The sequence below is a fragment of the Bos indicus genome, chromosome 18, assembly GCF_029378745.1.
Source record: "Bos indicus isolate NIAB-ARS_2022 breed Sahiwal x Tharparkar chromosome 18, NIAB-ARS_B.indTharparkar_mat_pri_1.0, whole genome shotgun sequence".
Taxonomy (NCBI): Eukaryota; Metazoa; Chordata; class Mammalia; order Artiodactyla; family Bovidae; genus Bos; species Bos indicus.
Window position 1 is genome coordinate 34,775,853 of NC_091777.1, and position 13,889 is coordinate 34,789,741.

At 47.2% G+C, this 13,889-nt stretch overlaps 2 protein-coding genes across 6 annotated transcripts in view; one reads left to right on the forward strand and one right to left on the reverse strand.

The window, feature by feature from the left end:
* BEAN1 (brain expressed associated with NEDD4 1) overlaps nucleotides 1-13,889 on the forward strand; it is a 38,580-nt gene that overhangs the window by 17,014 nt on the left and 7,677 nt on the right. For 2 of the 4 annotated variants that reach the window (XM_070770704.1, XM_019979528.2), the window contains exon 3: nucleotides 13,150-13,410. In XM_070770704.1, the coding sequence (XP_070626805.1) occupies nucleotides 13,150-13,410 (261 nt within the window). The remainder of the gene's footprint in view (nucleotides 1-13,149; nucleotides 13,411-13,889) is intronic. The other 2 variants (XM_070770706.1, XM_019979529.2) reach the window with 1 other exon arrangement.
* The window catches only part of TK2 (thymidine kinase 2), a 61,070-nt gene continuing 48,405 nt past the window's right edge, over nucleotides 1,225-13,889 (reverse strand). For both annotated transcript variants that reach the window (XR_011561498.1, XM_070770695.1), the window contains one exon: nucleotides 1,225-12,001. The gene's annotated coding sequence lies outside the window, so the exon portion shown is untranslated. The remainder of the gene's footprint in view (nucleotides 12,002-13,889) is intronic.

Genomic DNA, 13,889 nt, shown 5'->3' on the forward strand with positions numbered 1-13,889 from the left:
ACTGAAGACTAAATTTTTAACTGAAGTACAGCTGATTTACAATACAGGTAGTTTCAGGTGTACAGCACACTAACTCAGCATTTTTGCAGTTTATACTCTATTATAGGTTATTACAAGATAATGGGTACAATTCCCTGTGTTATACAGTATATCCTTGTTGCTGATCTATCTTATGTACGGTGGTTTGTATCTATTAATCCCACATCCCTAATTTGTTCCTTCCTTCTCCCCTTTGGTAACCACAAGTTTGTTCTCTATATCTGTGAGTCTGTTTCTGTTTTGTATATACATTCCTTTGTATCATTTTTAAGATTCTACATATAAGTGACTTCATATAGTATTTGGCTTCCTTGTCTTATTTCACTAAGAATAATATTCTATAGGTCCCACCCATGTTGCTACAAGTGGCATTATTTCATTCCTTTTGTATTCCATTCAATATATATATATATGGAATATATATGGAGTCACACCTTTTAATCCAACTGTTTGTTGATGGGTTGTTTGGGTTGCTTCCATATCTTGGTAATAGTGCGTAGTGCTGCTGTGAACATTGGGGAGCTTCCCTGATAGCTCATTTGGTAAAGAAGCTGCTTGCAATGCAGGAGACCCCAGTTTGATTCCTGAGTTGGGAAGATCCACTGGAGAAAGGATAGGCTACCCACTCCAGTATTCTTGGGCTTCCCTTGTGGCTCAGCTGGTAAACAATCTGCCTGCAATGTGGAAGACCTGGGTTCAATACCTGGGTTGGGAAGATCCCCTGGAGAAGGGAAAGGCTATTCTGGCCTAGAGAAATCCATGGAGTATATAGTCCATGGGGTCTTTGGGGTGCATGTATCTCTTATAATTAGTGTTTTCATTTTCGTCAGATATATACCTAGAAGTGGAATCATATGGTAGTTTTATTTGTGGTTTTTTTGCTGGATCATATGGTAGTTTTATTTGTAGTTTCTTAAGGACTCTCCATACTGTCTTCCACAGTGCCTGCACCAATTTACATGCCCACCAGCACTGAACTAGAGTTCCTTTTCTCCAAATCCTCTCCAATATTAGTTATTTGAGTTTCCTTTTGATGACAGCCATTCTGACAAGTGTGAGGTGATACTTCATTGTGGTTTTGATTTGCATTTCTCTAATAATTAGCAATGTGGAGCATCTTTTCATGTGCCTGTTAGCCATGTGTATGTCTTCTTTGGATAAATGTCTATTCAAGTCTTCTGACCATTTTTCGATTTTTTTTTTTTTTTTTTTTTTTGAGCAGTGTGAGCTGTTTATATATTTTGAACAGTAATCTCTTGTTGGGCTCATCATTTGAAAATGTTTTCTCCCATTATGTAGGCTGTTTTTTCGTTTTGTTGATGGTTTCTTTTGCTGTACAAAAGCTTTTAAGTTTAATTAGGTCCCATTTATTTATTTTTGCTTTTATTTCTTTTGCTTTAGGAGACTGAGCCAAGGAAATATTGCTACAATTTATGTCAAAAAGTGTTCTGCCTATGTTCTCTTCCGGGAGTTTTATGGTTTCAGGTCTTACCTTTAGATCTTTAAACTCTTTTAAAGTTTATTTTTGTATATGGTGTGAAGGAATATTCTAATCTCATTGTTTTACAAGAAACTATCTAGTTTTCCCAGCACCACTTGTTGAAGAGACTGTCTCTTCTCCTTTGTATATTCTTGCCTCCTTTGTTGTAGATTAATTGACCATAGGTGCAGGGGTTTACTTCTAGGTTCTCTATTCTGTTTCATGGATCTATGTATCTGTTTTTGTCCCAATACCATACTACTTTGCTTACTATAACTTTGTAGGATAGTCTGAATTTGGCAGAGTTATACTTCCAGCTTTGTTCTGTATTTACTGGAGTATAGTTGGTTTACAATGTTCTGTTAGTCTCAGGTGTAAAGCGATTCAATTATACACATACATTCATCCTTCTTCAGAGCCTTTTCTCATATAGATTATCCCAGAACACTCAGCAGTTCCTTGTGCTATACAGTAGGTCCCTTCAGTTATCTGTCTTATACATAGTACTGTGTGCACTGCCGGCTTTGTTCTTTCTCCTCAGGACTGTTTTGGCAATTTAGGGTCTTTTGTGGTCCCATATAAATATTAGGTTTATTTGTTCTAGTTCTACAAAAAATATCATGGCTATTTTGGTATGGAATACACTAAATCTATAGATTGCTCTGGATACTACGGCATTTTAATGATATTATTTCTTCCAATCTAGGAGCATGGGACATCTTTCAGTTTCTTTGAATCATCTCCAATTTTGAGGAATTGAATTTTTAATTTAATTTTCATTAATTTAAGCAGCTACGTGTGGCTAGTGACTACCATATTGGACAGCACTGTTCTAGTATGTGAACATATTGACGCATTTCTGTTGGAGGATTCGTTCTGCCCAGGAGTGGAATTTCTGGGTTATAGGACATCCATATGTTTGGCTTTAATAGATAGGGCTAAACAGTTTTCCAGAAAGGCAGTACCAGTCCACTCTCCTGTCATCAATATATGAGTTCTAATTGCCCTCCATCCTCACCAGTGCTTGCTCTGAATTTTTTCACTTCAGCCATTCTGGAAAATAGTAGAAATATCACCTGGTGGTTTTCCTTTGAATTTCTCTAGTTATTAAGTACAGTGTACTAGCACCCTGGATATCCTCTTTTGTGAAGTGATTATTTAAGCCTTTGGCCCACTTTTTTTTTAATTGGGTCTTTTTAGTATTAATTTCTAGGCAGTCTTTATATATTCTGAATACCAGACCTGTGTTGGATATATTATTGCAAAAATCTTCTTCCTCTTTGTGGAGTGCTTTATTTTTTTAAGACTTTTTTTAACACAGGCCATTTTTTAAGTCTTTATTGAATCTGTTCCTATATTACTTCTGTTTTATGTTTAGTGTTTTTGGCTGAGAAGCATGTGGGATCTTAGCTGCCCAACCAGGGTCAAACCCGCACCCCCCAGCATTGGAAGGTAAAGTCCACTGGACCGCCAGGGACGTCCCTGGAAGATTTTTTGACTCTTATAACCATGTCTTTGCATTCAAAGATATTCTCAAATTTTTATATAGAGAGTATTTATCAAGTCTTATATATAACTGTTTGCTTTATTGGTATTTAACTTTAAAATTTACAGAAAATAAAATGATATGGAGCATACAGTTAGGGGATACCCTCTTGGACTTCTTAGGAGCAGAGGATCCTGCTGATGCACTTCAAATAATACATTTTTATAAATGTAAAAGCCAAGGTGGGCACCTTTTAAGTTGGATGGCAGTCTTATTAAAGAGTTTTTGTCTATTATTGAAATTTTAGGTGTTAGGCTAAATGAAATTTAAAGAGACTGCTTGTGAAATAACTTAAACTTTTAAATTTCTTTCTTATTTTTTCCAAGATACAAAAGTACCTCTAAAACTAAAATAATGACTGTGATCCCAACAGTTTAAGGACAATTTCAGTACACATGGCTATATACTTGCACAGTAAGTCACCAACACTCTCTAAACAATAAGAACAGTCACACTGGGGCACGGCTCTCACATTATCCTTGCCAGACAGCACAATGATCAATTACACCTGAGCGATGCTAGCACACTGCCATATCTACTAAGCGTAAAATCCAATTATCTAGGACAACATAACTATCAAATTCCCAGCCAGTATGGAATTTCCGAGTCCATATATTCAGAAACCTATGGAGTGTTCCTTAAATTCTTTTAAAATAGGAATTACACTGAGCATTAAAAACAATAAACTAAACAGCTCAACCACCACAGTGGCTGAAATTCAGTGTCTGATTTAACAAATGTTTACCTATCGTTTCAAAATCAATTTCTGCTCAATCCTAGCACAGCCAGCACTTCTCCTGCAGTGCCATTTATTTTTAAGTGCTCAAGAATGAAAGGCCCAGCTATACACCATAGTCTTATTACAAGAGCCATGGGGAGGGCGCGCCCATGGAACACACACAAGAGGAGAAAGACATGCACGGCATCATCCCTTTGTTCAACACTGGCTTTGATTTAGAGAAGAGGAGAATGCAAAAACATATCATAAAAACTGAATGAAGATCATGTTTAGTAGGTAAGAAACTAAAGTGTTTCCAAGTTTAGTGGGTAATCAAGAGTTATACTTCCACTGCAAAAATCTTTACAGGATTGAAAGTACTAAAGCGACACTAATACTGAAACACAGGTAATCAGAGGTGGCAAAGGCACTGGCGACATGAGTCACCATCAAAAGACAGCCCGGGTACATATCGCACATTCCCTGTCAGCTGCTGCAAGGACTTGCATTTTCGAACTGAAAAGGAATCCTGTGGGGCTTTTTACTTATCACTGACTTGAAGAAAGGCTGTTTTAGGTCCCCTCATTGAACATGAGACCAAGGTTTCCAAATGAGTTTTCCTCTATCATCACAAGAAGCATTATACTCAGTTACTACTGTTTGACACTGAACTCCTGTAAGTGACAGTGTGGCTACTCTCTTGAGTATTAGAGTGAAAGAGCTAATTATGCAAAAATGGAGGCTCCCATAAGAATGTGAAGAGGAGCCTTCTATGTCTTGGGATCTATTATCTGGTTCCAGGCACCTGTACAGACAGGTTCCTCCCTGAGAAGCATTCACCAGTGTCCCAGGGCAGGTTACAAATTATTTAGAAACTCTTTCAAAATCTTCCCCTTGCTCTAGCCATGTCCTTGATCCTGTTCACATCTCAGTCCCCATGCCCCTTGCCCACCTTGAAGCCCAAACTCCCACCAAAGATCTTTATTTTAATATAGTACAACTTACCCATTGTTTCAGTCAGTATTAATACCTTTGTATCCTGTTTAAGAAATTCAAGATCATAAAGATGTTCTACAGTGTCTTCCTATTGAAGCTCTACCGTTTGCCTTTCATATTTAGCACTATGTCTAGGGAATGTTTTGTTAAGATTTTAAGGTTTAATTGTCAAATATTGAGCACCTACTGTGTTCCAAGCATCCTGCTAAGCAGTGTGCTTTAATTAGCTCAAAGAAATTGCTGTTCCCATTTTGCAATTGAAGTGCTAGAAGCTCAGAGGGGTAAACTTCCCAGAGACCACCTGCAAGAGGCAGGGCCAAGATCTGAACCCAGGACTCTCTGACTTGGCAAGGTCCGAGGACCAGATGCATGTCAGCTTTGGTGGAGGAGCTCTGGGGTTTCCCCCCACACCACCACTGCCCTGAGGAAGATGGCTGAGGAGTGACCCTTCTCCCAGAGGACACTAGGGCCATTCACCTCAGACACTGAATGCTGGTGAATAAAAGGCATTAGGACTAGGGCTGGGGTGCCCCAGCTCAGGGCTGCAGAGCAACCTTGGGGACTGAGGGGATTCAGGACTTCTCCACAAACACTCCATGTTTTTAGAAATCTATGTTCCATGAGCTACACGCTGAGAAACTACTCCAAAGCTCCATGGTTCAGTGTGATGCTGTCAGCATTTGAGATCATTCGTATCTAATGTGGCCAAGAAGTACGTATCTTTGCCTGGTCTAGTAGTTTCTCTCATTCTACCTCTTGAAGTGACATGTTACGTTAATAGATTTCGTGGTCTTAAACCATTCTTGCATTCCTGGAATAGGTCTTTTCTCCTCATACTGTATTATTTTTAATACACTGCTGCCCTGGTGGCTTCCCACATGCCCTTATAATTCTAGTTGAGGGAACTTCAGTGGAGCAGGGGACAAAGTCCCGTGATATGTTCCAGAATCAGAACCCACAAAAGCAAAAGGCCAGAACAAAACTAAGAATGATGATAGTACTTGGGGTGGGGGCTCAGCCATTGTGGCCCAAGAACACATCTCTAGGCTGGCCCAGCTTGGGGGACAGTTGATGATAATTTGAAGCATTCATGAATTTAACATTTTATGTATCAATTAATTATTCATGAACTTCCTGGAAAGACCAAATTGTAGTAAATGGTCATTTTCTGAAGCCATGATTTTGAGGCTCATAATGCAAATGAGGGAGAGAGAAATGGCAACCCACTCCAGTATTCTTGCCTGGAGAATCCCATGGATAGAGGAGCCTGGTGGGCTATAGTCCATGGGGTCGCAAAGAGTCGGACACGACTAAGCACAGCACAATGCAGATGGGGATGTGACAGCTAATGCCCCAGCTGATGGGTGGGCCAAGCCAGCCCCCAGCTGCCATCCAGCTGCTTCCCCACACAGTGCCCCTATTTCCTACACATCAAGCAGGCACAGTGACTGCTGGTGTTATAAAAGCCTGTGTCCTCCGCGGAAAGCAGCCGAAAAGCCAACTCTAGGTGATGGTGGAAGAGTAGAGACAATGAGTTCAAGGCCACTGATGACTCTAGCAAGAAAATGAGAGATTGGTGGTGTGGGTTCAAGTTGAAAGTCTCATTCCGCTGTGGTTGGATTTTGTAATGTCAGCCAGTTCACCACTTCCTCTGCAGAAACAGGGAAAAGTGGTCTGTGAGTTCTCCAGCCAACAAATAAATTGTTCATCAAACTGGAGATAAAACCTTAGTGAATGATGACAGGATGGTAAGCTATGGAGTTTGGATACATAAAAGTACATGTGAGTTAATTTTGGTGAGTTTATTTAAGTGGCAGAATCTATCTTAATAGTGGAATAAATCATTTTCATCTTATATTTATAGAGTCATGAACGGCCTGTGGGTGGTCACTTTTATTTTCCCAGTTATATTTTAATGCAGTGGCTAAAGTTCTTAAACATGGCAGTGGAGCACTCTCCTATTAACTCTGATGTATAAACAGAGAGAAGCAGGGCTACTCTGCATAACATGAGAGCAGAGAACTCCATGATCTACCAAGACTTTCCCCCTGAGCACTGGGGTATTTGTGCTTTCTACAGTTTGAGAGGTTCATTTTAGCTGACTCACATACATGTTCCTAGCACCTCGCATGTATCCAGGCAGAGAAGCACTTAGTGAGGACTGGTGGGTGGATGGATGATTGATATATGGATGGATGCATGGATGATCAAGTGGATCCTGAGTAGATGCCTAGGTACATAAATACATGGGAGGGTGGATAATCGGTTGGTTGAGTGAATTAATGGAGGGGTGGATGACTTCACATTCTAATCCTCAGTTTCCACTATAACCTGCCCTACTTGTAATGCCTCAGACAGTGAAGTAAAACCTGTCAGGGCCTTGACATCTTGCAGAGGTACATTTCCATTGTAAGAAGAATCCTGAACACCAAGCAGCCATTTCCCCAGCCTCATAATCCCAGTGTTCACGTGGCAGCCCACAGCCTCACCCCAGCAGCACCTCCTTCCCTGAGCTCTTCTGTGACCTCACCCTTCTGTACTCCTGCCCAGGCCCCTTCCTCCCTCCCTGGCTCTTGTTCTGCTGGTTCATCCTGCAAGACCCGGCCCCTATGTGGATGTTTTTGACCTGCCCCCAGTGCCCTAATCTCTCTCCATCACAGTCTTCTGGTGACAAGAGGATAGGTATCGACAGGTGACAAGTGGGCTGGGAAGTTGCCCCCAAAAAGAAGGGGACAGGACTCAGAAGTGCCCACGTGTAGTGAGCCTGCCCTGCCGTGTCCCCCTACCCTAGTCCCAGCTGGGAGGCTGGGACCAGCCATTGGTGAGCAAAGAAAAGACTGAGCCTGAATCCTCTTCCCCAGATTTTATCCAATGACTTCACAGCCTCACCCTGGTGGCTCCAGCAGTGGAGAAGAAGTGCACTGCTGAGGCCAGACTTAGGGAAGCGGACCCGTGACAAATGCGTTCAGAATTTTCTGTGATGGGGACCATCAGTCAGATCTCTGTCCGCAGCCCCCTTCTTCCTCCAGCCAGCATCTCTGAAGATAAGGGCAGGACTGGAGAACTAAAGACGGTGGCTCAGCACCTTCGGTGCCTCGGTGCCCTTCCTTTACCAGTGGTCCTAGGTGGCTTCAGGCTGCAAAGAGCAATCTTCTGATCTCACTGCCTCCCCCATTGCATTCACCGGGCTCCCACCTCCTCCCTACTCCTTTACCCACCCTTCAGGAAGAACGATTCAGGATCCAAGAATAAACATCTTTCAGACAAACAGTGAGAAGGTCCAGAGAAGGCAGAGAACATGCCCAAGGTCACACAGAGAGTAAGTGGCAGAACCAGGAATGTAGCCCAGTTCTCCCAACTCCGCCTCTGCCTTGGGCCACAAGTTCATGCAGTATTAGACACACCCGGGTTCAAATCCCAGCTCTGCCACAAAACCAGGTGGCCAAACTTCAACCCACCAAGATTCAGTGTCCTGTAAATGGGAGTGGCCATGTTTTCACACAGAGAGGAGGCAAGCGCCAGACCCGGCCCCAACCCCAAGCCGGGGTCACTGAGGGCCTGACTCACCAGTGGTTCCCAGTCACAGTCTGAAGCAGAAGTCCGAAGGCGCAAGCGCTGGCTTCTGCCTGGCCCGGCGGCGGCCCACGGACCCAGGCACCATCCCCGCCCCGACAGGAGCCTCAGGACCCCATGCGCAGCGTCGGGAGAGCACCAGGGCTGTGTCTGCGGCGTGCTCACAGGACTTCAGCTTGGCGCGGCGGAGGAACTCTCTCAGGAACAGCTCACCGTCAAGAGCTTTCAGTTGAGCCTGGCTCCACTCAGAGCCCGGGAGCCGGGGCTTCGGCCTCCTCCACGCTCCACCCACGCTCCACGCACGCCCCATGCTCCACCTACACGCCACGCACGCCCCACGCTCGCCCACTCACGTTCCACGCTCCACGCATGCCCTTTGGTCTATGCACCGCTCCACCCTCGCTCCACGCTCACGTGGAGCCTGGCAGCAGCCTTCGTGTGTTTATGATATATCCCTTTCTTGGGAAGATTCCTTGGAGAAGGAAATGGCAACCCACTCCAGTACTCTTTCCTGGAGAATTCCATGGACAGAGGTGGCAAAGAGCCACGACTGAGCGACTAACATACACATACACTATCCCTTTCTTCAGCCAGAAGGCGCCCCTAGAACACTTGGACCAGGCCCCTGGAAGTCTCCTCTTTGCCCTTGAATTAAAGGACAGCCTTTTCACCTAATTTAGATGTGCTTGGTCTTAGTTGCCGCACATGAAATCTTCAGTTGTGTTATCTGGGATCTAGTTCCTGACCAGGGATGGATTCTGGGCCCCTGCATTGGGAGCATGGAGTCTTAACTACTGGACACCAGGGGAAACCCAAGAACGGTCTTTTGATTTTTCTAGATTTTAATAGTGGACCTCTGCCAGCCCCTCAAAACTTAGCAATATATGTGCTCAGTCGTGTCTGACTCTGCAACACCATGAACTGTAGCCTGCCAGGCTTCCCTGTCCATGGGATTTTCCAGGCAAGAATACTGGAGTGGGTTGCCATTTCCTTCTCCAGGGAATCTTCCTGACCCAGGGATGTTTAGCTGTTTAAAGGCTTAGTTTAGCTAAACATGACATGCAATGTTTAGCTGTTGATATACTTTCACCCTGAATAAGACTTAGGTCATGGTCTACGTTGCTACATATAAGGTGGTCAGGAGGAAGCAAAGCTCAATTTTAGGGAGAGGAAATTTTCACTTTAGCAAGATCCTGAAAACATGAGTTCTATCTCACAGTGCCTGTTAGCCACAGACTAGCATCTTGCCTAAGAGCACAGGGCTTTGGCTGCCCACTGACTTGGGTCCCTCTTTGTGGGCTGTGTGACATTGGACAAATCACTTAATCTCTCTGAGGCCCAGTTTCTCTACCTGTTAATTGGAGTTCCCATCATGGGCCATCATAAGAATTAAATGAACTAGTACATGAAAAGTACCAAGCATGGTGCAGGACACATAGTAGGTGCTCAGCAGAAGTTAGCTCATCATGCTGGTGTGTGGAGGAAGGGCCACATCTCAGGGTACAATTTCCTCTTGGTCATCAGCACCTTTGTAGAGGCTACTTGGGAAGAAAATCAGGCTAGAGGCAAAGCTTGCCTCATTTTCTGTCCTTGTTGCAGCTGGTATGGGGGACATGGAGGCAAAGGGGTGGGAAGGGGTGTTAGCATCATGTCGTTTTTCTGCAGTCATTTTTATCTCGTTGATGAAGTGGACCCTGCATTTGGAAATTGGAAGAATTTCCCTCATAATTTAAAGCAGCGCCTACCTCCGCCGGTCACAGTGACTGGAAGATTAATTTCTCACCAGCCATACAGGCGGATGCCTGCCCAAACTGGCTTCATATGCAGGTGCGGTGTTGCCATCTCCACGCCTGGCTGGTAATGAGCCCAGCATTGCCAGGAGGGTGAGGCTCCCCTTAGCAGCTGAAGCAGGTGGCAGCAAGTCATCTTCAAGGTGACCCCATGGGACTGGCACCTTGGCAGAAGGTACTGCATGCCGAGCAGGGCAGGCACGCACTCACACACATCCTGCCCTAGGTTTTTATTCTGGGAACCCACAACCTTGCCTTGGCCAGCTTTCTAAGTAGCCCATCTGCCTTGGATCATGGGGTGGCCAGAGTGTCCCAAGCCATCGCAGCAGCTGGGACATACTGAACCAGTTGAGTGTGGACTCCATACGCTCCTATGCTCCCCAAGGAGGACTGACTGTCTCTGACAGTCCCAAGTCCTACCATTGGCTTCTAAGGGGAGAGGCCACATGGTAGATGGGAAGACGGTGACATTGGTTGGATGGCCAGTTGGCTTGTGCTTTATTAGAGAGAATATGGTAACAGAGTGGCCCCTGGTTCAGACCTAGTAAAAGCCAAAGCCTGGTCATTGGCTCAGAAGTGGCAGCACTGTGGACTAGATGAGCGGTGGCCACAAGCTTCGCTTCATGACCAGGGTAATCACTGTGTGAAGTGCTATGTTGGAAAGGATGTTTTAAAAAAGGAAAGGATGCTGAGGCTGGATCCTGGGCCAAACAGAAAGAGAATGGTTATCAATTAGCTGTATACTGGCTATATGATTGCGGTGGGTCATTTAATATTTTTGAGCCTCAGTATCCTCACCTCTAAAATGGGGAGAACATAGCTTCAGGGATGAAGTGAGCTCTTTAAACAGAGCCTACACATAGCAGGGGCTCTCAAAACAGTGGTGTGCGTTTGGCCCCCAAAGAATCCCAGAAATTCACATACCCTGACATTCTCATATCACGGGGTCAAGAAGCACACATGCCCAGCCAAAGCCAAGGGTCTCTCCCTCTCCCCAGTGAATGCACCTGCAGGAGAGCAGCTTACAATGAACTTCAGCAGGCAAAGGCTTGGCTCTCAGGTAGGATGATATACTGGCCCAGAAAGTAAGGATTTCAAGCCAGCCGCTTCTAATGAATGTCAGTAGGTTTCAAGAGCTACCAGCATGGGCAGAACTGCTGGCCGGGCATCTTCACAGCTCAGGCAGCAACCCCAAGTTCCTGCTTCACCTCCCTGTCCCTGCCATGGGCTGAATGTGGGAGAGGCTTTTGGACATGGTGCTAGAAAGGGATAAGAAGGAACAGGTGGCCACAGCTGAGCTTCCAGCTTCTGATTTGCCTAAGTCCAGGCCTTCACCTGGGAACAGGGCCCTCCTACAGCATTCTCAGTACAGTATCCTCAGACACCCAAGACAGAGACCTCATTCCCGCGAGGGAGTTCAGGGCCTCCCTGCCACTTCTTCATCTGGTCTCAAGGCTGGAGCCACCCATTCAATATATGCCTTGGGCACCTTTGGTGAACTTGGACCCAGGGCTGAGCTTGAGGACACAGAGGGCACTCAGACACAAGCCCTGGAAACCATGCATAATCATACATGACAGATGCAGAACAGGGCCTAGGACCTCGGCTCTGGGAGGGCAGACAGAAGGACCCCTTTCAGAACAGGGCCCAGGAATGCTTGCCCTGCCCCTGTGGCTCACCGAGTGTCTGCGGCTCACTCGCTCTGGGGAGGTGGGACCAGCATGCCAGGGATGGGGACACAGAGTGCAGTGAGCTCTGGACTTGGAAGTTTGGGCTTGAGTTCTTGCTTGACTTGACCACGGAGTAACAGAATGACCGTTGGCTTGTCACTTACCAGTCCTGAGTATCAGTTCACACATCTGTAAAAGAGGAAATCCACACCCCAGCCCAGCTGAGTGGGAGGGAATTAAGGAGCAGTCACAGAGACTCACTAATGAGGTGCTGGTTCTCCCTGGGCAGAGGCCCGTGGATGCTCTTGGCTGATTCTAACCCCTCCCTGGTGCTCCAGCCCCCAGGGCTCCATCATCTTATCCATCGGGAGGACAAAGCCATCATGGCTCCCAGAAGCTTCCTTTAGTAGGGCTCTCAGGGACCCAGCTGTTGGTCCTAGACAAGGTTCTTTCGTCTTCCCATACTCCTGCCATGTCACACCCCTTCCTAGAAGCCCCTTCGTACCTCTCTGCACCTTTGCCCTTGCTCTTCCCCTGCCTGGAATACCTCCAAATTTCACCTTCTCCGAGAAGTCCTCCCTGATCAGATCCAGCCCCCTGACTTGACTGGGTCAGTTACTGCCCGCAGGCCCAGGCCCGCCTGATTTCCCTGGTGTCCCCTGGGTAGGATTCACCCCCAAAGCAGGAGACCAGTATGGTTTGTCCTCAAACTCCAATGCACGAGTATCCTCCATCCATTCCTAAGACCTTGGCAAAGTCACACTGACCTTCCAACCTCGTGCTTTGGTGGAGGAGAGTCCTGGTCTAGCACTGGATCTTGGGTTCAAGCCTCAGCTCTGCCACTAATTTGCTGTGTGACCTTGAGCAAGTCCGTTGCCCTCTCTGAGCTTCCTTTTTCCCTATCTTTGAGTTGGCTGAGCTCCCAGGGCAGAGGCTTCAGGGGAGAGGAGAAGAGGTCAATCCTCACTAGTAGAGGCTCCTGTAGATGTGGGGGTGGGGGGTAGGATGTGGGCAAGGCACTCCTCCCTTCCTCCCTAGCAGAAGCAGTCAGGATAAAGTCCATGGGCCACAGTAGCCTCCATTTACTTAGGAATGAGGGCTTCCCAGGCGGCACTAATCTCCTGGAGGAGGGCACAGCCACCCACTCCAGTTTCCAGCCTGGAAAATCCCACAGACAGAGGAGCCTGGTGGGCTATGGTCCGTAGGGTCGCAAAGAGTTGGACACGACTGGAGTCACTTAACACGCACACCGAGGGAGGGATAACTCGCAGGGCAGCAGGGAGGCAGGAGGAAGGTGTGGGGCAGGATCTCTGTTCAGTGTCTCTCTCTGTCCACAGTAGCTCGGTACAACCGCACCAGTTACTTCTATCCCACGTTCTCGGAGAGCTCGGAGCACAGCCACCTGCTCGTGTCCCCCGTGCTGGTGGCGAGCGCGGTCATAGGCGTGGTCATCATCCTCTCCTGCATTACCATCATCGTGGGCAGCATCCGCAGGGACAGGCAAGCCCGGCTCCAGCGCCAGCGCCAGCGCCACCGCCGCCACCACCGCCGCCGCCACCGCCGCCGCCGGCGCCATCGAGAGTACGAGCAGGGCTACGGTGAGCTGCTGCCCATCCCTGGGCACCCCCAGGCCCCCTGTCCGATTGTCACCCAGGCGGCAGCAGGGAGGTGGTGGCTCTACCGTGGGTGGGACAGGGTGGTCAGGCTGCCTCATAGAGGTCCTGAGTGATCAGGAAGAGCCCAGAGGCACTCACCATAATGCCTCAGTGGTGTGGGAAGCCCAGCTGTCTGCCAAGGATGAGGCTGAAGGTCAAAGAGTGGGTGTAGGGCTTCTCCCCAGCCCCAGCCTTCGTGAGACCAACCTGCCTGTTCCTGCCCTTGAAGCACCAGCCTGACCCTTGAGGAGCACAAGGCTCCTGCCCAGAGCGTGCCCACCTCCCCCCAACAAGGAGCCCAGTACCACCCTCAACCTCTCCCACCCCAGGATGGAGCCAGTCAGGCCCAGGATGGCCAGCCTGCCCACCTCACAGAGCCCGACCCTTGCCCTCTACCCCTCCTGCTCCCCCACCCAAGGCGC